At 25.3% G+C, this 27,749-nt stretch overlaps 1 protein-coding gene across 2 annotated transcripts; it reads right to left on the bottom strand.

Moving 5' to 3' along the window:
• Nucleotides 1–1,336: 1,336 nt before the first annotated feature.
• Nucleotides 1,337–25,945, bottom strand: LOC129964113 (tyrosine-protein phosphatase non-receptor type 9-like). 2 transcript variants are annotated; one of them, XM_056078800.1, is made up of 15 exons: nt 25,859–25,945; nt 23,747–23,848; nt 22,702–22,756; nt 21,488–21,637; nt 21,275–21,364; nt 18,201–18,325; nt 18,015–18,120; nt 17,541–17,651; nt 16,667–16,693; nt 11,558–11,893; nt 9,468–9,727; nt 8,220–8,380; nt 6,338–6,567; nt 4,378–4,585; nt 1,337–3,258 (listed from the first exon to the last, which is right to left on the bottom strand). In XM_056078800.1, exons 3-15 carry the CDS (start codon nt 22,732–22,734, stop codon nt 3,032–3,034), a joined length of 2,064 nt encoding a protein of 687 aa, XP_055934775.1. In that variant the 5' UTR covers nt 22,735–22,756; nt 23,747–23,848; nt 25,859–25,945; the 3' UTR covers nt 1,337–3,031. The 2 variants fall into 2 exon arrangements, with proteins under 2 accessions (XP_055934775.1, XP_055934776.1); XM_056078801.1 differs by lacking the exon at nt 16,667–16,693.
• Between the last annotated feature and the right edge of the window lie 1,804 nt (nt 25,946–27,749).

Below are 27,749 nucleotides of genomic sequence, written 5' to 3'. Positions count from 1 at the left end.
GTAATTTTTTTTTTTTTTTTTAAATAAAGAACTGTTTCTAACATTCATATTTGAATAATTAATGAAATATATATGAATTAGAAGGTTATTAAAAGTAATCATCACCTATAATTTAAATAGTTTTGGTAAGTTGAAGCACCATAACTATATTTATGAATTCATAATACCAAAAACATATGCCGCCAAATACTAGGTAACAATGCAACAGATAATGCACAAGAAAATGCTCGATTTTTTTTTTTTCAATCAAAAGAAAAATGTTTTAGAAATAAATAAATAAATATGCTTATCATTCACTAGTAAATAAATATAAAATAAATTAAACTAAGAGTATTAAATTAAAAACAACATAAGCCTATAGTCCTTTCAAATTTCCAAAAGTCAAAAGGGTTTTTTTTTTTTTTTTTTTTTTTTTTGCTTTGGAAAATGTATTAAGAAACAAAACTCCATATTCATAGAGGTTCAAATTACATGAGATAGTTTGCTATTAAAAATTTATAATATGTAGATAATATATAAGCATATTTAAAGAAAAAAGAACACATTTAGAAAATTTTTAGCAAATAAATATTATTATAAAAATATACATAGGTAAAAATTTGTTATTTAAGAGAACTTTCTTTTGAGAAAGAGAAAAATGTATATCCCAAAAGAATAGATAAAAAGTAAGCAAATTAGCCACATCAAAACAGGATATAAGCATTTACAAACACCCTATTTTATTGCAAATATAGAATTAAATAATATAATTACTAAATGCACGTGCATAAGCTCTCATGTTTTATGCCATAAATACAAAAGAAATTTTTATTATTATTATTTATAGTTATTTGATTCTTTCTTTAAGAATCATATAACTTTTCCCCAGATTTTGAAAATGAAAACGAGAATAACAATTCTAAAAATTTCATGTATGGAAAATTTTAATATAATATCGATTATTTTACACTTTTAAGTTCTATAATCTAATAAATAGGTTTCATAATAGACATCTGATTTAAATCAGTATATTATCCATTTACTTAACCAAACTGGATATAAAAAGGAAAACGTCTTGATTATTAATAATAATGAAAAATATAGATATATTTTCATATCTATATTTTTCATTATTAGGTTCAGCAAATTTGAAAAATTAAAAATTCTCTTTATAATGAGAATTTACAATTCATATCTAAATTTGAAATGAAGTCAAACAATTATAATCTTAACATATTTTACAACTGCTTTTAGAGTACAAATATAATAAAAAAATTTACCCAAAATTTTAAATTATTTTAACCATTAAAGAAGTAAATGTATATTTGTAAAAAAAAAAAAAAAGTCTATTTAACAATTAAGTCTTCAGTCAATATTTCTATTCTCAATTTAAAAACAATTATATTTTTAAAGCATTGCCTCCTTTATAGCAAATATACAATTTTTAGCATTTTTTCCCCCCTGATCTAATTAATAGAAATAAAGGAGAATACAAACGTTTTCTGCATTATTCTGGTTTCTCTCTTTTTTTTTATCTGTTATTCAACAAGAAACAACAGTGAAGGGCTTTAGAACATATATTTTAAAGATCTTTCAATTTTGATTATTTCCTTGTTTTGATGCAATTTCAAACCTTAAAAAATTCTAAACAGAATTTTAAAAAATATATTTTTAAAAATCTTAGGAACTAAGTTTGACTTGCAATGATTTGCATGTCTAAATAAATAGAATGGTATATTCAAATTATTATTTTAGAAGTTAGGAACCATATATACTGATTTTAAATTATCACACATACACAATCCAACGAACAATTCTGTATATTATTAGAATTCATATGACATTTTTTTTTTTTATCACGGGAGAAGCTACTTCACAATATAAGTCTTTCTAACTATTAAAAATTTGAAATTCATCGGGCTCAATTAATTCGATGTACATTCAATTAAATTTAATTAACAATATATATCTGAAAATAAGAATGCTTATTTAAAAATAATATAGGCTATAAATTAAATGAAATCACTAGTATGAAAGGACTACCAAATACCATATAAGATAAATGAGATTAGTAGCAAATATTTTGAATGTTATTTAACTATTACACATAAATGGTGAATGTTCGGATTTAAGGCAATCAACTGCCAATATTGACATACTCTTAGTATTCATGAAATTGTAATCCTCATTGAAATATTACATTCGATTTCAACATTCAATGATAACAACATTTTGAAAAATGAAAATGGATTTCAAAAGATTTTCCCCCTCATCTAGAAAATACTCCATTCTGTCAAGAATGTGGAATGATTTGCATAATAATTTTCATTAAAAGATTATGCTTAAAATTATCTGCATGATGGATTTACATATACACACCATGATAGATTGTTATTTATATAATGGTAGGGAGTAAAATTAAGTTCCAAAATTAAAATAATCCAAAGAAAATTCTACAAAGAGGAAAATAAACCATCTTTTTAAAGGTAAAGACAATAATCAAATCGAATATGAAACATATAAGTAAGCAGGTGACAAATCCACACTTCTATACATAAACAGAAACGAAGCGGTTTTGAAAGCAACAATTATGCAAAAGCTAATAACAGCGTTCATATAACAAAAACTTAAATAGAAAAGTTAGATCAGGGTATTAAAAATAAATAGTAATTTTTACTTAAAAAAAATAATAACCTACAAGACTGACATTAATACATTTTCGACACAAAAAATAAAAGCAAAACAAATCACCTGTCGTACACCATTTTGCAAACAATTAATGAAAAAAATTTTATAACAAATTAAGACTATACACATATAACAATAACTCAACAATTAAAGAATGTTGCTAATGCATCACTTTTTCCTGGAATAAATTTCTTATTGCCAGAAACAAAATCAGAATAACATAAAATGCAAGTATATATGGCAGCACAAAAATTTCTCAACCCAACAAATCATTTAAAATCATACACTCACCCAAATAGAAGTAAAAAATGTCCAAGGTGGCACAATGCATATAAATAGAAGAAAATGAAATGAAAAATCATCTTCATTCAGATTCAGAATCATCATCATTGAATCCAGACAAATCTACATCTTCCAGTAAGCCTCTACTTAGAGCATATTCTAAAAGAGCTAAATGGCAAAAAACATACTGATCGGGCATTTGAATACTGTAGGCTCTTTGTGCCCGAATTTTCTCAACAGTTTTTACAATGTCAATCAATCCTGTAGCTTCCAATTTGTTTATGCAAATGTCCAGGGTAATAAAAGTACCTGTAAGAAATATAATACATTTTTATCAAAACCAATTTTTATTAGTGTACTAAAAAGAGATTCATTTTAATTATTTTGGTTTTTAATTCATATTTCATTATAATTAATGTTAACAGTTTTAACATGATAATGTCTTAAACACTGGTAGACAATCTTGTTTCAAATGACATGCATGGTGAAATGTAGTTATTCAAATACTAAAGAATATATTGCTGAACTTAAAACAATAAAATTTAGCATATTGTTATTTCTTGAATAAAAGATGTTCACAATCAAAGGGATTTTAAAAACTTTATTTAGATCACTAATTAAAAAATATTCTGAAATTTTAAAATTTTTCCTCAGTAATTTCAAACTTTTGCAGAAAAATCATCTTTAAATTTCTTAATTTTTTATCATCATTTTTTGAGATGTAAATTTTACTTCAGAACATTTTTTAAAACTTTTTTATAAATTTTTTGAAATCTAATTGAAATATTTATTATCCTATTTCTCATTTCTTAAATAATTGAATTTATATTAATATGTTTTACAAAATATTATACTCATTCTTTGTTTATATGTAATCATTGCTGTATAATCAAACATTATGATATTGCAATGCTCCAAACTAGGAACATGAATCTTTTAAACTGTCCCTGCACTTCTTCAGATTCATTACCAAGTGGCATGATTAATATGGGATTAAGATTCAATTATATTTATCGATAATTATGTTCTAAAAATAATAAAATAATTTACTTGCAATAACACAAAAGATAATTCCAACTTTCTACACATGAGATAAAGTAATAAAACATTTATCTCATACAACAAATGCAAATTTTCGTAAAATCTATTCAAGTCTTTATCAACTAAGGAATGCAAATTCACACGGAGAACTCATAAATTAATGACGACACTAGGCTTGAATAAATTTTATTTGCATAAGCTAAATTCTGTCTGCAACTCTGAAGAAAATATATTATTCCTAATTTTATTGCAAAGAATTAACTTTTTTTTTAATAACCAGGTGAGATAGTATGGAGACTAGAGAATCAAAATCAAGATAGTTCAAAGCCTCGTTTAATAATAAAAACAAGTTCATTTTCATGTGTAAAACAAAAACCATCCGTTTACCAGTTCTGCCAATCCCTGCACTGCAGTGCACTACAATAGGTGGTCCCAATGGATGCCCCTGCCAATGGGCTCCAATCATCTGCACAGCTTCAGCTTGTTTCCTGCGGACTTTGTCACGGAAATCTAACATAGCTAAAGCTGAAGATGGAACTCCAAAGTCTGGCCAACTAGTGAATTGCATGTGGCACACTTCTTGAGATGTATTTTCCTAATTTGACAAGGGAAAAGCACACAAACTATAAAACTTGAAGAAAATTGTTTTTTTAATACAATTTTTGAGAATATTGTAAAGGGAGCTAATATTCATTTGCAAACATTGAACTGAGGATGTATGTTAAAAAGATAATTAGGAATATTAGATTATCATTAATAATTATTCTGCGGAATGCAGCATTTTCCATTACCTAGTCTGTCAGATTTCTTTCATCAGATACTTTTTGAGTGACTTCCATAGCAATGTGTACTAACCACAAACAAGTAAAATAAAATATAAGATGCCCAAGAAATCTAAGATTGAATGAACTGCTAGGAATATCTCATAACTTGTAAAAGGCATACCAATACTTAATTCATTTTTTCTCCCCACAAACAGAAACAATCTCTATGTTGAAATCCTATTCGACATAAGAAGGAAAGTGCATTTTATTAGGAGATATTTTTCTGGTATACAAAATAGAGGCAGAGCAAATTATCTCTATAAGTGCTAGTTCTCAAATCGAAGAACATTACCAAAAACATTTACAATTTTTTCAACAATTAAGACTAAATGTAACTAAGCAGAAGCAAAGCTGTGAAGCTAGATTATGAAGATGATCTCAGTTCTAATAATTCATGAATTTTGTAGTAATAAAGGTGATCAGAATTACAGTGTCAAACAGTAATCAAAAAAGGTTCACTGAACATACATTAGTAAAAATAAGCAAAACACTTTCAAGTATAAAATAAAGTAGAATGCATAAAAGAACATGGCTAATACTTTTAGAAATTTCAATTAATGATTCTCAAGGATTACATACAACTAATAAAATTTTCTATATGGGTAAGTTCTGCAATATTCAGAGATTTAGAAATGAGAGGGAAAAATAATACGAGATCTTAAAAACACTTTGTAATTTCTTAAAAGCTTCAGCACTTTCTCTGTGATTGTTAGGGGATTAAATCTCTGGTAAAAATGTGTTTCTACCACAAAATATATTTTTAAAATGCATAGTTGGAAACTTTACAGATAAATGAATCATACAGAACTAATTGGAAAATATTAAGCTATTTTTAATGAATAATTTAAAAACTGAAATTTTAAAAACTATATTTTGAGTAAAAATTCTTAAACTTTTAAAACAATTTACATCAATAAATGAATAAAATAATGTATGAAGAATAGGATTAAAGAACAGGTTCAAATCCATTTAATAACCTCCACAAACAATGAAAGAGAATATGTGTCTAGCCTGGTTCAAATACACTTTAGGAGATTGTACATCATAAAAATGATTTCCTTGGAAATGTTAATTAAGAATTAAACATTTTTCTACATTAACTTACAAAGATAATATTGCTCAAAAATTGTTTTTTCAACATTTTAAAATTTAATTTTTTAATAATATCTATTTAGTTGTCATATAACTACTTTCCAAATTTTAACTTCTTATATAATTTTAAACAACAAATTTCATTGTAGCAATAATATTTAAATTGTTTTGGCTCTGTCACCAAACATTTTCTTTATTTTCCTGACAGAAGATAACTAATGAAAAAAAGATTCCAATTATTATCTATACAATTCAGATGAAGAATATGATGGTCAAGTATGTATACAAGATTTATTATAACTAATATTTATATCAAACAAGCTAATAACCAAAGAGGCTAGTATATTATAAAAAAGGAAATTAAAAAAGAAAATAAAACTCATAGAGAAAAAATTAATGCAGAGTAATTTAAAATTCTTGAGAAAACTTACTTTCTTATTCGTTAAGACTAAATTGGATACAATATAATCAGCAAAATATTCCACACCACTATTATAAACATCAAAATCCTCATATTCTTGAACTGTGTTTTCTTCAGCAGGCCAATACTGACCACACTTCACACGACCTCTCTCCACTGTCTTTGTGGTCATCACAATGACATGGGATTCTTGATCCCAGATCATGCGCCAAAAATCAGCAAATGTTTTAGGAAGGGGCCCTGAAAAATAAAAATCAGAATAATTGTTAAAATGAAACTAGAAGATTACAAACATTTCGAGTCGAAATAGCTACCTTTTATAGTATTTAAAATCATTACATAGAAGACAAAACTTTTTTAAACCAATGTAATTTTATTTAAGTTCATAAAATTTCATACTTTCCAGAACTACAGAAAATTTTCTAAAAACAAATACTGTACCAAAAAAAAAATACTTAAAATCTAAATAAATTTCAATAAAAATAAATTACATTTTTTTTAAATAAAAATTTGGACGTCTTAAAAGTGATTACAAAACTATACAAAATCATTACCACTACTATTGCAAAATACCATAAAGTTGTTACTAAGTAAATAATAAAATATTAGTTAAATTTCAAAGCATTGTATTTGTTTGCAGCAAAATAGCAATTTTGAGATTAAATTGGATTGAATATTGCACCATACTCATAATTAAAAGACACAGCTGCATGGTGTGAGAAAATATGACAAATGAAATGATTAAATAAGTTGTAAAAAACCATTAAGTAGTTGTTAAAGGCAAAGTACAAAAATTAATAAAACAGATTTTTTTTAAAAAACTGAAACTGAAAATTATTTCACATTAAAAAATATGCTAAAATTTACTAAAAAAAGAGTTGCAATTTAAGACTTAGATACAATATCATTATTTTTAATGAAAATTAACATATTTAAATGATGTTCTTTTTTACAAAATCTATTTAGATTAAATCTATATAAAAGTTCAAATTATATGAATTCAAATATATTGCACATCTTCTTTATAATATGATAAAACATAGCTAATTTGAGAATTTTTTAATTTCTCCATTGTTTTTCATTAAAATCCATTGAAATTCAAATCTTTTTCTGGTCTTTTAAAATTTCCTATTAATGTAATGTTCAAATAATCTCCATGATACAAATTTATTTTAGGCTTAAAGACACAATTAAAAACTTTAAAATTACAATTATTTCTAAATTGTTTTCGTAAATTAAAACATTCATTGTAAATGGCACCCATACTTAATATTCTTTTGTACTTTGTACCTTGAGTGATTACAAATAAATAATATTTCAAGAACCTTAATTCATTCCACTTCAGAACTTTATTGTTGTAAAATATATTAAATAAAAAAATTATTATTATTATTATTTTAATAAACTTGCATAACAATTATATAGTTTATTTTAAATTTCAATGTAGAATTTTTGTCTTCAAAGTGCTGCATGCTGCTTATTAAAATTTATTATTTTTTTTAACTACAAAAAAAAGTTTTATTACAAATAATATTATATTTTTTAATTGCTTATTGTTTATTTAGTACGAATAATCCATTAAACTATCAAATAATTAAAAATCTTTACCATTATTTTTAATTCAAATAATATCTTTTGCTGTATTAAAAGACTCAGTTTTCTTGAATCATTTCTTTTGTTGAATTAAATTTATATTTTGTCTTATAAGCTTTGAATTAACGAAGCCCTCAGTAATTAAACATTTCTATATAATATATTTCAGCTTGTTATATATTTTCTGGATAATGGAAAAGTCTCAAGAACAAGAAAGAAGTTATAAAAGGAATAGAACTTAACATTCATAAGTTTTAAACATTATAAGAACCATAACATCTATAAACTTTTAAATATACCTTGAGTAGATATAAAAGCACGCTTTTGCTTATAACCATCAACATAATTGGCATTGATGTAGTCAGAATATGGATCATGATCTATTATAGGAAGTTTCACTCTGCTGTGATCATAACAAAGAACATCGGTATATCTGTTCTTGCACTGATTCACCTTTAATCTATCAGTAGAAAAAGAAGATGATATAAGTAGATATTATTTAATACTAAATTCAATATGGTAAAAAATGATAGGAATAAAGATAAAATTTTCAAATTATAAAATGCAATATAGTTTTAACTTTAACATTAATAAAAAAAAAAAAATTGTAATTTGGAAATAAAATAAGAAAGTTTAAACTAAACTTAAATTAAAAGAGATAGCAGAAACATAGTTTAAATTAAAAAAGATAGTAAAGGGAATTGCATCATACCTTAGATTAATACTACTAAGTAAAACAAAGGTGATTAATAGAAAATACATAGATATTTTCTCCAAGAATCAAGTAAATTCTTGAAAAAATATTTACAAATTTTTGTTTAAGAAATCGGTTGTAGATAATCTTGTTACATACATTTGTCTTATGTAATCATTATAAATAGTTTATATTTTCTAGCTAATTTATTTCATAGCTCTCTGCTTATGCTACATTAAAATGATGAATATTAAAATTTGCAAAACAACTATTTGAATTTTTTTTTAATTCTCTTCTACTTATTGTTTTTTATTCTCTTCTACTTAATGTTATCTTCATATCCATTGTTACCTAATGTTATTCTTTCCATTTTGTTAATAGGAAGCAAAAAAAAAAAAAAATCATAATATGAAAAGAACAGGATTTTTTTTTTACTGGTAACTTATCTTATTGAAGTTGCGAGAGAGGGGGAAAAAAATACATATAAATATATTCTAATGACAAAGAAAAAGGTTTTGTTGGAAAAAGGTAGAATAAGTACTTTTGTTTTCAATTTGACTATTGTTATATTTGATAAAAATGTATTACTTCACTGGATTATGAAATTTCTTCATAGTATTTATATCTGATATGTATATAAAAATATATATAATGAAAAAAAGCTAATTTGATTAAAGCACTTCTAATTTTAGAAGTAAAAATTAAAATGCATTTACACCCTTGAAAAAAATATTTGAAATGCTAATAGAAATTTATCTTTATACTACAAAAATTAAAAATTTTGTATTATGAACAACCTCCTTTTAATTCTATACCCCTCAACAAATCAAAATGGTATTAAAACACTACTCACTTGGACGTTTCAAATGTACCATCAGGAGGAGTATTTTTAATTTCTGCATACTCCTGATACAAGCCTTTTCTTCCTTTCATACGAAGATATTCGATGAATTTTTCAAGCGTCATGCCTCCACTATTTTCAGTATGAACTGAATCCTCCCAAATGGACAGTGAAACTGTACTGCTTGATAAAGGTTTTTCATTCTCCTCATCCTCTGTAAAGTCAGTGACAGCAGATTCTGGAGTCAGAGGACATGGTTCATCTGAGTCTTTCTGCAAAATAATGAAAAAGACACATTTCATGGAAAACTATAGAGAGTGGCAATATGAAAACATACTTAAATCAATAATAAAATATAAAATTAAAAATAACCAGCTATAACATAAATATAACACATTTTTTTAAAATACACTTTTATTAGTATTCTCTTTTTATTGTATACATTTTTTTAAAATTCATAATAAATATCCTGGAACCTTGAAATCATCCACTTCTTCTAAGATTCACAGTTATGTGATGACGCTTAAATGGAAATAAATTTAAGTGAATCAAATAATTGATAATTTTTGGAAATAACATAATAGAGAATAAATTAGGACACAAAATTTTAGAACTCTCATACACGATTAAGAGAAAAAATTGATTACGAAACTCCATTCTTAATAAACATGATGATATTAAAATATATTAATATTATTATAAAATTAATATTCTTTGCTATTCTGAACCAAGTATATAAAATCTTCAGAAGGAAAAAGACAGCTTCCAAATAGCCCAATAATTTAAAATAAAATCATAATTAATGAACAAAAGACTTGATTCCATTAGAAGCATCAAAAGAAGTATTTATTACAGAACATTGTTTACTCTGGCTTCTTTTTAAAAATTCTTCCCTTTATTCAAAAAACAAAACAAAACAAAAAAAAAAACTTCAAGTTTTTGTTATTTTTAATTATTATTATTATTATACATTTCATCTCAAACACATTCAAATTTTCATGGTAGTTTACACAAATGGAAACTAAATATTATCGGAAGGTCAATTTAAAATTCTAAAAATTAAAAGGAAGCTAAAATTTGTCACAATTTTCAAATAAACTAGAATTGTAACGCGATACATGCACCTGTATGCATAAACATATTTTTAAATGATTTCATTTGCAAAATAAAAAGTATACTTTCTAAAATCTTGTAAAAATTCAAAGTTTCAATACATTATTCCATAAAAAGATTATCTTTTTAGACTTTGAATAACAAAAACAATTGCTACATTAAGCTTGTCTTTCAGAGAATGTGGTAAAGGAAATGCTATAACTCAGGAACTCATTGCTATAACTAAGGAATTGCTATAACTCTAATTTCTTTTCATAATTAATTTAATTATGAGACTGAGCACAAACGTCACAATTTTATAAATAATAAACTACACTTTTGTGCAGTTTCTAACTCAAAATTCAACCAATTCCAATTAATTATTTATTCTATAAAAGAATGTAATATTCAATTTTTTAAAAAAATTAAAAATTGATTCTGAAAAAAAATAAGCTATATCTTACATTTTTTTTAGTTGACTTTCAATAATATAATTGCATTCTATTAAAAATTAAGTATGATCAGTATGGCATTTTGATGTGCACAATTGCTTTCCACTTTACTCTTCAAATATTAAATGCGAAATTAAGAATGTATATTAGCAAGCGTTAGAGAAACAGTTGCTGTAGAACGATAACAGCTCATGAAATGTAAAGAAGTTGATTTAAGTGCCCAGCTATTCTAATGATTATCTCACTAATATTCATTATAGGTAAAATCCCTTTCAACAGATTTTTTAAAGATTTTTTTTATCTTGAATTTTTACAATATGTTTAATGTGAATAAATATTATTTCATAGTCTTCACAGCACTTAAATTATCAAAATGAAGATTTTATATTCTCTAATATGTTATTCAATTTCAATATAACTTACATTTCAATGATATATTTGTACTAAAACAATATATATATATATATATTGCTTTTTCTGCATTTAACAAAAATGCAAACTCCGAAATTCCAGATACACCTGGAATGATAGCAATTAATAAATATCTCTACAACTTACAGGGGGCTCGAAGATCATTGCTTCTTTCAGCACCTCCACTTCCTTTTCCCTTTCTTCTGAATTGTACTTCTCATGCACTGAATCACTATGGTGGTCACTGTTCTCTTCCATATCACTGTCATTGTAGTGGTGCAGATGGAAGCCATTGTAAGGACCATTGTCACTAGGCGTCACAGATGGGGAATCAGAGATTTCATCCATGCATCGGTTGATGGTAGACTTGAGGCAGTTTTGCAGCCATGTCCTGTGATCTACCTGGAAAGTACCTCCCAGCTCCTCAGGGAGGGAAGAGGTTGGGATATGAGAACACAACTGAGGGATGGTCACCATAAACAGCTGGGAGGGGGAAAAAATAAAAAATTTTTACTTCTCACTTCAAGAGTTTTTCCAGCAATAAAAGAAAAAAAAATATTTCATGAAAGCAAAAGCAAACAAATATATATTTAAAACTTGAATCATCTTAGACTAAATCAAAGCTTATAAACATCTTCATCTTGGATACTATTTGCTTTTTTTTTTTTTTTTTAATGTACATAGATAAATGATCTAACTGCTCAGATCATTAATTAAATTGTGAATTTCTTTTTCCAAGTAGTTTCAATACTACACTAATTTATGTTGGTCATTATCTTGGAGAGTCTGTTTTGAGATTTATCTTGGCTATTCAGTCACTGATCAGGATGATGAATTCCCAAGTTTTTTTTATACATGATAAAAACAAAAAGTATTTAAAGGACAAGGAGATGCAAAAGAAGAAAGTAGCTTATGGGTCCAAAACGGCATTTGCTTATAAAATTCCTTTTTCTTAAGAAGTCTTCCATAAGATCAAAAAACGAGAAAGCATAGCTTTCATATGTTTTTGAAATTTTTATAAATTTGTAGTTTCCTGAATTTTACAATAAAAAAAGGATAAGTTAAATATTTTTAATTTCATTACGAGGAGAACCAATTATAATTAAAGCTTCAAAATTTATGAAGTATTTCTTTGATAAGGAAAAAGTCTCAATGCAAATCTGTGATAACAGAATATCCACTTTGCAAATATGAACAATAGTAATGATAGGTTCAATTTTTATCAGATGAATTTGATATATTTGCTTTTTTTAGACTTTATTATTTCTTTGAATGCTTTTTTTTCCAGGACATTTGCAGATATTTTAGGAGAAATCTATTATGTAGCTTGAGAAGAGCGATTATCTTGTGTTCAGTTATGGGTCTTTCCATTTTTGTGGGAAGCTAGCATATCCTAGTATCCATACTAGTTTGAGAAATTTAATAAAATTTGGTGAGAGAAGTTTTTAAGAGATAAAAAATTAAACTGCACAAAAAGTCTTTTTTTTTTAATGAAAGATTATTGACTGATTACACATATTTTTAAAGACTTTCAAGATTAAAATTTTTTATGCATCATCACAAAATTCAGAAATTTTAAGTGGAATTATTAGTATTTCGACAAAAGATTGAAGGAAGACTGTCATTCCAAATTAGAATGATCAGGAGAATTGGAAGAAAAATGTCCGCCCTTGATATGAAAAAATACAATTGCTTGAGATAATACCAGAAATTTGCTGATTTTAAGATGTGCAGGTTGAAGTCAGAGGAAATATTTTGCTCATCTGATGCAATTATAATTTTATTGTTCCAGAAAGAAAATTTATTATTTTGAGCCAATCTTTAAAAAGCTTCATTCAGAAAATTTTGTTTGGAAGAGATAAATTGCTTTGGTGTTAAAAAAAGGGACTTTATAATGGATTTTATAGAGAAAATAAGGAATAATAAATAAAATGTAAATACTGAGGTTCATATGAAGATCCTTAAAACATCGTAGAGAAATGAGTTTCATTAGCTGATGATGATCAAGAAGAGATTGGAGAAGTCGGATTAAAGTTGAATTCTAACCCAAAGTGATATTTGATGTAGATCAAAGAGGCCAGATTATTATATGTGGACATAAGGAGGGTTGAATCAATTCAAATAAAAAAAAAGTGGGATTGGAGTTCATTTTGGTAAACCTGTGGCAAATAAAGTGCAGAATGATTTAACATTTCTAAAGAAGGAAGTTTGTATTTATTTATTCTAAAGAAAATACGATTTCCAGTTTATTTTTTGACTGCGGCATTGACTGTCTGACTTGAGAAGTATGATCCTGTTTTCAAGGAATGGCTGCTATTGTTTTAATAGCATTTAAATAACACAAAAATTTCTTTTTAAGATCATCGAAATTATGGCTAAATTGAAAATTCAGTTTGATTAATACTTGATGATTTTTTTTTATTTGAAAAATTGATTGTCAAACATTTATTGGGTTGAAAGTGAGGTGCGATGTAATTTTGATAGTTTGTAATTAGAGCAGAATAAAAAGAATTATTGCTGTAAATGTAACAAGAAATTCCACTTGGAATAATACCAAAAATGTCATTCAAGTAAACTATAAATAAAAAAGCAATTAATATGTTTCTTTGAAGGATTTCATGAAATAGATGCAATTTTTCTAGGATCAAAGAATTTTCCTTTCTAGGATCAAAGAATTTTTAATAAGACCACGATGAATCTAAAATGCAGCATTGATTTATGATTCATAAATTGAATCATAAGTTGTAGATGGATTTATCATAATAATTCAATTATAATGATGTATTTTTCATTGTTTCTTTGCATTGATAATATTTTGATGAAGAACAGATTGAACACAACTGGAATCTTTTTGTTGAAGAAAAGCTACTACAGAAATGAAAGAATCAGGAATTAAAAAAATTTCTTCCCAAATTGTTTTACACAGTTTATATCAGGTATTACAATTTCTTCTTAGTAATTTATGCATCAACATGCAAATTTATTACATGCATGCATCATTCCAGGACATTTTTTTGCTGCATTTTGTACACATGAATCATTTCAACAAGTTACCATTGGACGTAAAAAAGGAAAACAGAGAAGACATTGCTTTAGGCTGTCAATAAATAGATGTACATTCTGCCACACTTTAATGAAGCTAAGAATGCTTTTTCTAATAATTGTGACTAAATTAGACTCAGCTGTTCCAGTAGCATTCTTTTCAGAGTTAAAATGGCATAAAAATATTTATTACATGTGTAATTATGAAATATCATGAAATATATTTTGTAAATTTTTAATATTTTTTTCCTGCCGCTCTATAAAGTTAAGTAAATTAGCTTAATTTTCAATATCCTAACTTAAAATTCTCATTAAATATGCTGTCAGGACTGTAGATATTACAGGAATTACCATTGTATGCAATATAATTTTTTCACTGTGGAATAATCATAGATTTTTAGTAATAATGTGTCTTGACTGGATATATATATATATATATATATTCTCCTTTGTATTGATTTTAATGTATCAAAGTTTTTAAGTCAGATGTACCTCATTATTTTTTGCTTAAGTATTCCTCTAATAAAATTAAAGAAAATATTTCAAACTCCTATTGTGGAGTCTGGCACATATTATCCATGTTCAAACTTGAGATGTCAGACATGACGAGAACAAACCACTATTATTTTTATTAATCATGACAGAATTCCATTATGCAATTTGGTTTTTCACCATTTAATATTGTACACTCTTCACAATTGGAAAAAACAAGCAACATCTTAGAAATCATTGTAGGTAATCTGATCATTAACTTTTATATAAGATTAATTGGCCATAATATTTTCAAATTATGAATAGTAAAATTAACATGTCATTAATTAACTGCCTATGAAAGTATACAACTACGCTTTGACTAGTGAACACAATAACTTTCTGTACTTCCTTTTCTTTAAATTAAAATAATTAAATTTAAAGTAAGTAATTTTTTCACTACTGCATCTGAGTGTCATTTGAACTGATGAACAGATACAAAAAAGAATTACATTTAAGTTTGGAACTCCTGTACATTGTGTATATCCTTATTCATTAATTAATATTTTAAAGAAATTGTTTAAAATCATACATCAATAATAAAAAAATTAGATCAAATAAAGTATATCAATATTATTATCATCATCGTTGTGTATATAATTAAGGTAGGATTAATAACATGTCATAGTTTTTTTTTTTTTTTTTTTTGTAACAGAAATGCTAACAATTAATGATTTAATAATTTTTTACTAATTTATTAGAAGTTTGAATTTACCAATTTTATTATAAATAATGATTGATTTACCACTCAAGACCAATAAATTGTTACCACAGGAGTTTGTATTCCTTAAAATGAACAATTCATATATTTAAAAACAGCCTTGTTACAATATTGTACACAATCTTATTTCATTTTTTATTTATTCTATTTTAAAGTAACTTCCATTACAAATTTATACCACATGGAAATTTAATTAAAAATGATTTTTTTTTCAACCTATCAGAAGATAAAATTTATAAAATGATGACCAAATTGTGAAATAATCTATGTAGAAACAAATTAGCATTCTAGTTTTTCTTTTCATTCTATTCAAATAAATCCACATATTCCCATTTAAATTTACCATAAAATAAAATAAAAGCTTGAAAGCAAAATAGCTATAAGAAAAAATTTTCACCTGACTAAGTGAGAGGAATAAGATTAAAAAACAGTGTTACGCATTATCCCATTTACATGATAATAAGTCTTTGCCAGAAAAATTTAATGTTTCTAAAATGTTTAAAGTTATTAAGGTAAAAATTTATAATTTTCATTATCTTGTATGAAAAATTTAATTGAAAGTTTGAAAAGTCCATTCTTTTTGAATGAAATTTGTTTTATGCTTATTTTGTAACACAATTTGCAGATAATCAGGCTTATAAACATCACCATGTGAAAACGAGAATTTAAGAAGAGCTCTTAACCAACAAATTATTTTTTCCACAATTATACTAATACACAAGAGAACAGAACCAAAATAACATAAAACATGCCAATACATAAGGAAGGTATTATGGATGGACAGAACGAAGCAATTTTAGGAGAAAGCTTAGTTTCCTATCACACATTTACTATTAGTACCAATCCAAAATGCTACGCACACATCAAAGCATGAAACCAAAGCTAGAGAGGAGGAATTTCAAGCACCCAAAGGGAAAGGAAAAGGAGACACAGAAGGAGAGAACTCATGGAAGAAAACATACCTTCTGTACAGCAGCTTCTTCTGTTTGCTAAACAAAATTTCACAACCATCATAAGTGATGCAGGGATAAATACACTTAAAAGAATAGAAGGGGATGGGATTGAAACTCTAATCATTCATCTAATAAGTTTATATAAACTACCAGTCTGACTACATGAACAGCAAAACTGAAGCATTATGAAGTAAACTAATTATGAATTTATAAATTAAACTGACATCAGAAAATGCCTGAATAAAATTAAAAATATTATTTTTACTTAAATATCAGTTATAACATGAAATATATATTTAAATACATATATACATTTAAACAAAATGCGTAGAAATGATTCATTATTTTAATAACATATCTCAAATTAAAATTAACCAATTTAAAAACATATCTCATACCGCTGAGTCAAAAATGAATGGCCTCAAATTAATGCTTTTAAAATTTAAAACTTAAGAAACTTATTATAAAAACAGTAAAATTTAAATTTAAACTTAAGAAAAATATTACTCTACATAACAGCTTACAGATAATACTACTAAACAGAGGAAAACAATACAAAAAATAAAAGAAAACTTTTACAAATATTAATAATGCATTCTAAATAATGTTTTTTCACTGGTTAGAGCAGCATTTTTATAAAAAAATTTTTAAAAATCATTCCTTACGTATTTTTATGCATTCCAATTTTGATCATAAAGGATAAATTTTTTTTAAAAGATAATCTAAAATAATACAAAAAATTTGGAATTAAGTACATTAATATCATTTATATAGAAGAGAGACACTGCAGAGAAAAAAATTATGGAATATTTGCTTCTAATTATATTTTTACTTTCAGAATTATATTCCTTATATAAAATTAACAGAAAAAATGTTTACTTACCCGATCTCTTAACTTTTCTCTTAAAAATAACTGAAATATTTTGAAAGAAGCTTTAAACCATAATGGTGCAGAAACTATTAAAACTTTTTTCAAACGAGCTGGATATCCACCCTACAATTAAAGATAAACATTTTATAACTACATAAAAATAAAAAGATTGGTAAAACATTTGAAGCTATTGCAATCATGTTCATCCATTTTCATTGCTTAAAATAATAAAAAAGAAAAAATTGATTATGATGGTTTAGAATCTAAAAAGAAACACGTTTAAAAAACATAATTGTTATTTTAACAATTCATTTATGAATGTAAAAAATTTTACGATTCAAAAATTTTAGATGTTATTAATAAAAAAAATGCTAATTTAAAGAATTCTTGAAACAGTTAAATACTTTTTGAAATTTAAATGACAGAAAAAGATTTCTTTAAAAAAAACTTACTATCAGTTTGAAGTATATAGGATTCCTTACTTACTTTTAATAAATTTAGCATTTTTTGACTCAGCTCATAATCAAAGTTAGCATACTTGGATCCTGTCATATTATAAATGAATACAATTCCATGCCTTTGAGTTTCCAAACTATTAATAGAAAAAGAAAAATAATTTAAGACCATGGAAAAAGGATTTTAAACAAGTAATAATAATAATAATAATCTAACCTTTCTAAAGCAACATCCAGTTGATAAATAACGCCTTGAAGAGTGATCTGATGTGATGTTTCCAATGGTACATGTTTATGGGCAGTGAAAATAGCAATTGCAGCACCACTGTCATCTCGTACAGGCTAAAGCAAACAAGAATTTCAAATACTGTTTTACATATTATATACATAAATGTTGCATGATATAAATCGTAAAGTAACTAAATATCATGAAATACAAAATTTTTGGTAGCTACATATAGGAATTTTAAACCCATTTAAGGGGGGGGGGGAGGAGAAAGCCAATAAATAAAAAAAAAATTGAATTTAATAAATGCAGAACAAGATTTTTAAAAACATTTTTCATTCAAAAACCATTTTACCTAAAAAAAATCATTGGAATTTAATTTTTATTTATATTTATATTTTTTAATAAAAAAATTGCTCACCCATTTGAAGTGTATACAAATCAGACAATATATACAAATCAGATAAGTAAACAGAAAAATTAAATAATAATAATAATGCACACAAACGAATTGAGCAAGATATGCTTATTTATACAATTTAAACAGAATATTTCAAGTCAAAACAGTTTGATTGTTGTTGTTTTAAATCATATTTTGATGCTATTTTTATTTGCTTTCTCATGTCTGTTTCGTGAAAATTATGCAATTAGTTTTAAACTAACTTTTTGATAGGCTAGAGACTTTAAACACAGTTCAGAACTAGATAATATTGCAAAATTAATTCACTTTCTGGCCATCTATTTGTTTGTTTGGTACCAATTTTGCAATTGATTAAAATTTTCATTACCAACAAATGACACCATACACTTAGCTCATCAGGAAGTTAGTTAAAATAGATTGTAATTTCACACATACAACTAAAAAGCAAAAAAATAATTATTTAAACAAAAAAATTTAATATATTTTTTTAATGGATTTTTAAAATAAAAAATAATTTCTCCAAGCTCTATACAGATTATAACCCCATACACATTGGCCTCAAAATGTATGACTAAATTTTTAAAAGCTGTGATGGTGAAATTTTAAAATTAACAGTCACAAATTTTCAGAACTATCTGTATGGGACTAGGAAATTACTTTATTTAGGCCATTTTAAAAATGTGTTACATTAATTTTTTTTTTAATTATTTTTACTGAGGCTAAATTCTTTAGCCTCAGTAAACAGCAGTACTAGACTTCAAAAATCAACAGTACTAGAACTTCAAAAATCAAGCATGCAATCTCAAACTTCATAAAGTGTTCATTGCCAAGGTATAAGAAATAAGAGCACAAGATTTGGAATTTTCAACCAAATTAAAAATAAACAATTCTGAAAGCTCTTAACATTTTCACAACAAAGGATATTTGTCATCATGATTTCAAGGCCTATTAAACAACTTCAAGTGATTCCTTGCTACTCCTTCATCCTACAACATCTTCTAGGCAAAATTTCATGCCGAGAAGAGCCATAAATTGGTTATCTCAAGTACTTCTCTCAAAATATGCTATTCACATTGACAATCAATTTTCTCTGTAAGTTCTTGCAGCTCTCTACCAGCCAGAGGATGAGAATACCAATTAGTTATCTGTCATGCTGAATTTCAAGCTATTGAAATTCAGCATGACAGATAAAATCTTTCAAAAATAGATTAATGATTTTTTTTTTTTTTTTTGTACTCAATTGTTGAATAATAGGCTAACTTCTTCTAATTTTGGGTTTAAGGATAAGAGGGTTGTTGAGGAAAAGTAATTCCAACTAACACTCCAGAGACTTGCCAGCCCAATAGCACAAAATATAAAAAAAGAGGCTTTATCAGGTCCGCCGTAACTCCTTCCGCACAGGTTTATTGAATATTCAAGAAGTTACATGCATAAGCAGAAAACAAAGGCAGTATTTAATACATTATTAAACACTCTTGGAGAAGCTCAACCAACATATGAGGTAATATAAAATTTGTGGTAGCATATATCAACTCACAGTCACAAGGAAGGGTTGTTATAGTGTCTTGTGATTGTGGCATCTGTGCAGATAAAATTGATACATACCACAGTATAACTATTTGTCGTACAACCGAAATCTTTAATTTCATTAAACCCAATGTAGGAAACTTATCAACCTGATGCCAAAATATTGCTCAAAATAAAATATCTATGGCCCAAATAGTAAAGATAATGAAATTTGTATAAGAACAAAGGTATGACGTCTTCTCTAATGAAGATTTACTTTATATATCTTCATCAGTCACTAAGACATTCATTGTCATTCTTATCAGTACACAATGTATGTTATGTTTTCTTTACTAAAATTTTCTTCATTTATATTTCAGATTCTTCCTTATGCTGAGAAGGCTGTGTTAAAACCTTATCAAGCCCATTCTTCCCAGTGGTTCAATAATAATAAAAGCAACAAACTAATCTTAATATTTAATCTTTAAGAAATTTAGGATTTTTATTTTCAGAGTGACTTAGTAAATGACATCCTCCCCCCCCATTACACAATTTCACATTGATTCTTTTTTTTATATTATTATTTTATTATCACACTACACATTTCAGGAAATTACAATATCCAAAAAATCCTGCATGGGTATATTTTCTTCATAAAAAAAACAATGTACTATATTATATAAGATATAAAAGAGGCTAAAATACAAGGATTCAGTAATATGTACAAGTGCAATTATAATATAAAATAAAATTCCTTATGGAGGGTTCTAAAATTCAAATTTAATTTATAAAGGAGAAATAGTGTTTATTAATACAAATATTCTTTTCATTTCAACACACATTTCAATGATTGTCATAACATCTGTTTGAACAATAATGAAGCTGTATCCTTTTTTGTTATTGTTGAATCCATTTAATGTTGTAAAATATTAATAATGACATTCTTCCTTAAAATCAAATACTTTAAGAATTTATCAAAAAATTAAATAATGCATTTTAAGCTTCATATTATTAGAACTGATTAGTTGAAGTATTTTTTGCTACTACAACATATAATTTAAAATTAAAATACAATATTCTATATGAATATTCAATTAAATATGAAAGCTGTTTTAAATCATTTTAATTTTGAACTTACTAATATGGTAAATTTGCCTGTTTCCAACTCTGTTCTGAGCGCATCACTGGTGGGATCAAACCTTATTAGTCCTTCTCGCCGTCGCATAACCTGCAAATTAAAACTCATGCTAGAATTATATCAAACTTTTTTTTAATCATGACTATTTGTAAAAGTATAATAAAGCTATTACACATTTTACAATTTGTAGAGGAAGAGAGAAAAGATGCTTACTTCATGAGCTTCAAATAAGGCTACAGCTCGACAGATATCGAATTTTCGTGCCATCATAAACTTAACAGCAGTAAATTCATTCCAAGATTTCTTATCTCCATTTTTGTGCAACTGTAGTTCTTTTACAATGGCCAAAAACTCTTTTACAATCTGAAAATAGCAAAAAAAATTAAGGACAAATTCTTCAAAAATATACATTAACATTTTTTGTCACCGATATTATAAATTTCAATAAATTTAGAATATAATAATTCAATAAATCTATAGTTGATTATAGATTGTGGAATAAACATGCTAATTGTCTGTAGAAAAGAATATCTAAATATTGTTTTTCAACTATAAAAATATAAAAAAATTACAAAACTTTGATAAAGGCAAATGTTTGCACATTTTTGAAGAATGCAACTTTAAAAACTAATAGAGTTTGAAATATTCCATAGAACTATCCCATTAATTTTCTTCGTTACTTCCAAATTATAGGATATTTTGTAATTAATTTCTTAGTATACTGAAAGAATTAAATTGTACATAGGAAAAGCCCTCTTCTTATTGATCAAATCTTAAAATTTGATCAAGATAAACAATTTTTAGTGCAAACACCACACACATAATTTCCTTCCTCTTACTTGTAGTAGCCATTTTAAGAATTATTAATTCTTTTAGCTTTACAGTAATAATATGAATTTATAAATATTTATAAAGGAAAAATCAAATTATATAACCTTGCAGATGAATTTTCTTCGTTGAATCATTAAAAAACAACTTTTAATTGTAGTTACATATGTTACAATAAATGTAATAAACTAGCGATTATTCATAATCAGTGGATTAATCACATTTACCATAACATATGCATACATATATTTTACAATTAAAAATTCATTATTGCACAGTCATTATCTCATTCTGTTAGAACAATCCCATGATATATATTTTTAATCTAACGGTGATTACATATTAATCTAAAAAAGGGAAAATTTTGTATTATTAATATTTTAATCATTTAAAACCTAAATAAAACAATACAGTATTATTCAGAAAATTAGACGAGGAGTGAGTTACATAGCTAAAATATATGCTTTAATGGATAAATATTTCATTCATAAATATTTTTAAAATAAAATTTGTCAATAAATGTCACACAATAGAGTATAATTGTTTTAATATTACCAATGAAATTATTTGCAAATATACGATTTTGAACTATGGTTTACCTCTCGTTCTGCTTCAGTAAGTACTTCTGCCATATTTTGATGATAACTGTACAGGCTGCAAATCAAATAAAACAAGTGAAACATAAAAATTGTATAATAAGCATATAATATTAGCATTCAATCCAAATTAAATATGAGCTAGAAGTCCTTTTTTTAATATTGGGATTTAAAATAATTTTATTTTTAAATGAAATAATTTTGTGTTTAAAGTCCATATCAATATTCAGAATAAACGAATTTATAAAATACTTTTATGAATAATTTAAGCCACAGAATGCTAAACAGCAATATTAAGCAATTTTTAGAATATATCATAGATTTAGCCTTTTTAAAGATCAGATCAAACATAAATTAATTCTAAAAAATAATGATGAGAAATTATTAAAATATTTCTAAAAATACAGAAAAATTGACTATTTACTAATTTTTCTCATTTATAAATTATTATAAAGATATTTTGCCTGAAATGTCATTTACAAACTTTATGGGTAAATTGGAAACATGCTGTTTTTGCAATAGAACATGGGATGGGAATGCAAAGAGGGTAAAGGATAACAGGGATGATTTTGTCAGCAAATTCGCCAAAAGGAAACTATATAAAATTAGATTTATACATAGAATTTAATGAAATATCATCAAAACAAAATGAATGAATGATGAAATATCATCAAATAACAATATAAGAAGATAGCATCTATTCAAACAACAAATATTTTTACTATAAGTACTGTTGATACAGCATTCTACAAGTCATAATTACATTTATCATGATAAATATAACTTGCAATACAAATCTGCAAACCACATATTGCAAGCATGACTTGTTTAAATATACCTGACCTGCCTTTAAAATTTGTAAATAATCTTTTAAGATACCCTGCATACCTTTCAAAGAATAAATTCTTCAGGAATTTGTTAAAAAAAACATAATTATATACACTGTTTTGGAATATAATAACTTTAAACAATGAGCAGCTCTAAAAGAAGATAGACTTATCATAAACGATAACAAAATATATGATCATCTCGGGAAATAAAAACTTACATATTCCAGAGAAACTTATTGTGTGTCACAATTTGCTAATTGGAGGCAAGGCTATTTCAGATGCACAGGAATGGATATGTTTACAACAGACCAACTGGACAGCTATAAAAAAAGTATACATTTTTTAACAAATATATAAAAAATTAATTTCTAAATCTGATAAGAAAATCCAGGATATATATAAAAATTGCACGCTAACACAGTATATATTATTTTTTAATGCTAAAATAAATTACTAAAAATAAATAATAAAGGTCAGGAGATTATCATTTTAATGTTTATGAATGTTACATTTAAAACCAAGCTACTTTAAGTTTGCCATTTACGCATTCAGTTTACATTTTAATTTTAGCAGAAAACATCGAGTTTTACATTTTCAGCATTCTAATAACTAAATTAGAAACATGATTATACAGGGAAAAAATTATAACATTCTATGTAAATTCTAGTGGGTGTATACACAATTTCTCATAGCAATTTAGATCTACAATTTTTAGCATTAAATTTATTTAATGAAATATTAATGTAGCTTAAATGATAATGAAAATACACACACATATATATACAGCTTGAAGCATTTAAAACAAATGACAGTGTTGTTTATTTTCACTCATCAGAAGAAAATGCATTCTTCAAAAATAATCATAAAGCAGAAAGTTTACATTTCTTTCAGTGTTATTTTCATTTATCTAAATATGTACAGTCAATGAGAAATGTTTAAAATCTCACCTTCAATTTATTTTACAATATTATAATAATTTATTACATTGTTACATGAATATGATTTCAATTATTGAATTTATAATAATTTTAATTTTATAGCAAATAAAAAAAAGTTTCTCTATTTCAAAATCTTTTTTATATACATTCGATAGTAATATGCAATAAACATCTTTTATTACCAACTTAAGAACCAAAGTTTCAATTCAAAGAAATTCTTTTCACAAATGAATCTGATTACCTTATGCTAATATCTCCTACCTTACACCAAAGGAAAAATTAGACTTTTTAACATAATTAACCGATGTAGGAACATGCTTTTTATTGTCTCTTGAATTAAGCACATCATTTTTCAATTCAGATAATTAAGTTACATATTCATTTATTGTATAATTTAAGATTTCTTACTGGAAATAAATTAAATCTAATCTAATTACACAGCATAAAACTTTCATATGTAAAAAAATACTAAATATAATAATTCCAGAAAATGATTTCAAAATATTTACAGATCCAGCACACAAACAAATGTAAAAAAATAACACATTAAGAACAGAACTAAATTTTAAAGTAAATAAATAATGAAAAATAGTTAATATTTCATTCATAAGTTAAAAAAAATTATAAACATTCAAAAACTTATTAATTTTATATAAATATAAACAACATAGAATAGATTTCTAATAAATACAAATACATTATTGAATAAAAAATTCCAAAAATAAGCAATAAAATTTGTTTTCAGAAATGGTTGATATATAAAATGAATTTTTAAAAAACTTGAATAACTATAATTTGTTGTTCAATAATTTGTTAATTTTAGACATAAATTAATAAAACAAATATCCTTAGATATTACAGGTGACATTTTCATATAAAATTAAATAATTGTGAGATTATAATAATGTAGTCGCAAAATTCAATGCTGACATTTACTGCTGAATGATTCATTACAATATTTACATTATAACTCACAAAAAAAGAAATTTTTTTAAATAATTGCTCTACCAACTGTCACGATGATTTGATCAGTAAATTATTTTATAGTTACAAATATTCATGATAATTGTGCTTCTACTGTCATAAATATAGGCAATAAGAATCATAATTGCGAGACAGGTGGATAATTACCTCTAATTAAAGACTGGTGGCATTATAAAATGTTGTCCCACCAATGAAAAACAAAAATATGATAATTATTGATATAAAAATCTTTTTAAATGCTAATAGTAAAACGTCAACACCATTAAAATATCGAAAGATAATTAAATGTCAGTGGTTATTAATGAAGGAAAGGATGTTTACATGAATCAAAACTCTTTGACAATCCAAAACTGCCGAATATTTGATATACCATGAACGAATTATTTGAATATAGTTTTAAGTACTCACTGTTTCCAAATCAAAGACTGGAGGATGATAAAATGTTTGTTTCCAATCACAACCACATTATGGATTCATTAATGCCCACCGAAACCGGGTAGAGTTAACCGGAGGACGTATTGGAGGATCAAGCTAGGTTCCAATTAGTGCCTGTAGACGGCGCCAGCAGTCTACAGCCATCTATAGGCGCTAACAAGAACTATTCCAATTGCAGGATTAGCAATAATAGGGGTTATAAGATTTGGCGAATAAGCACATTTGTGGCGAATTATGCCAAACTTTTTCTTTTCCTATTACGCGATTTTGTTTTTTATTTTATTCCGCCAACACTTGGAATCGTCAAACTGATTCGTTTCTTTTACTCTTTCTGAAACTTTACTCGTTTTTTTTACACTCTTTCAGAAATTCATCTGATAATTTTTTATTTTAAATTGATTTTGATGTAAATAAATTCTTTATTATTATTAAAATGTATTTATTTATTAAGAATTTTTTAGGTCATTTGTTAAAAATTATTATTTATTAAATTACTTATTGAAAATATAAATGTATTCATTTATTTTATTATTGTATAACTATTTTTCATTTGAAAGAAAACGTCTCCAACAGTCGATAATAATAGAAATATTTTCATGCGAAATTTGAATAAATAAATTCTTTTATGTTATTGCGATTCGAAATAACATTTGGCTGCAAAGACTCTCCATATAATATATATATAAATTTTTTACTAAATGCAAATTTTTTTTCTAATAAAGGAGAACGTGCGCGTGTGTATGCAGAGAAGAATAAATATGTAGGAAAGGAGGGTAGGAAAGTGTAATGTTTGGTAGAGCAATTTTTTAATTTTTATTATTTAAAAACAGCGAAAAAGTTTGAAGTTTTTCTGCAATAACTTTCGAAAATGTTTCCAAATTAAAAAAAGATTTTAATTCATCTTTAAAATAAAAGTATATTTAGACATATATCTTTTTAATTATAAAATCTTATAATATTCTTTATTTTAACAAATTTTTAAATTTTGATTTTCAGCAATATTGTAAATGAAAGACAAATCATTTTCATTTTTCAATCAAAGCTGAACGATTTTTCTTTGTTAAAAAATATGAGATAAAATTATTCATACTTTTAATATAATAAAATTTATAGGCTGGCATGCTATCAATAAATTGCATCTTTCGAGGCAGGTTGTTGGACTTAGAGCTTCCAAATTTGGCTGGCAATTAGCTATTTCTTAGATAGCAATATTAAGAAATCTTGTTTCAAGAATTAAATTAAAATTTTAATAAAAAATTAACAAAATTCCAGCATTTTCTTTATAACTTCGAAATATATCACTGACCAAAAACATTTTAAATTTTAAAAAAATTAATTTTTCAGTTATCTTTTTTTTTTTTTTTTTTTTTAAATTCCATTCAATATTTTTCTTCTTTGATCTTAGTATTTTTCAAAATACTTTTAAACATATTTTTCAAAAATATTTTTCATTGGTTTAGTAAACTATACTTCTATATGAGTACATTGCAGTGATATTCAATGCAATTTTATGCGCATTTTATTGTCATTTTAATTTTTTAAAGATAATATAAAACTAAACAATTAAAATCTACAATCTTGGCTTTCTATAATATTTTGGATGAAGATTCAAATCTACTTTATTATTTTCATTTCTATTATTTATTTTTTATTTATTTTATTTCATTTATTTTAGGTTAACATAAAATTAAAAATTAGGTATAACTGGATTATCATCTTTTTCTCTTTTTTTTTTCTTTTTTCCTAATAAAATACAGTTGATTTTTTTTATTTGTCCAGCTTTTTAAGGGTTTTTTCTATAATTTAAAAAAAGCAATTTTAAAAATTAACTTTCTATTAGTTTTAATAGCCCAATCATTAAATA

This window comes from Argiope bruennichi, chromosome 3 (assembly GCF_947563725.1).
Source record: "Argiope bruennichi chromosome 3, qqArgBrue1.1, whole genome shotgun sequence".
Taxonomy (NCBI): domain Eukaryota; kingdom Metazoa; phylum Arthropoda; class Arachnida; order Araneae; family Araneidae; genus Argiope; species Argiope bruennichi.
Note: the sequence above shows the minus strand (reverse complement) of the source record. Positions and strands in the feature narration are given on the sequence as shown.

Excerpts from the sequence above, each read along its gene's own strand:
- LOC129964113 (XM_056078800.1), bottom strand. The coding sequence starts at position 22,734 with ATGGCAGAAGTACTTACTGAAGCAGAACGAGAG. Across the intron at positions 11,894-16,666 it reads AAGAAGCTGCTGTACAGAAG|CTGTTTATGGTGACCATCCC; the intron begins GTATGTTTTCTT and ends TCCCCCTCCCAG. Across the intron at positions 6,568-8,219 it reads TGCTTTTATATCTACTCAAG|GGCCCCTTCCTAAAACATTT; the intron begins GTATATTTAAAA and ends TTTATTTTTCAG.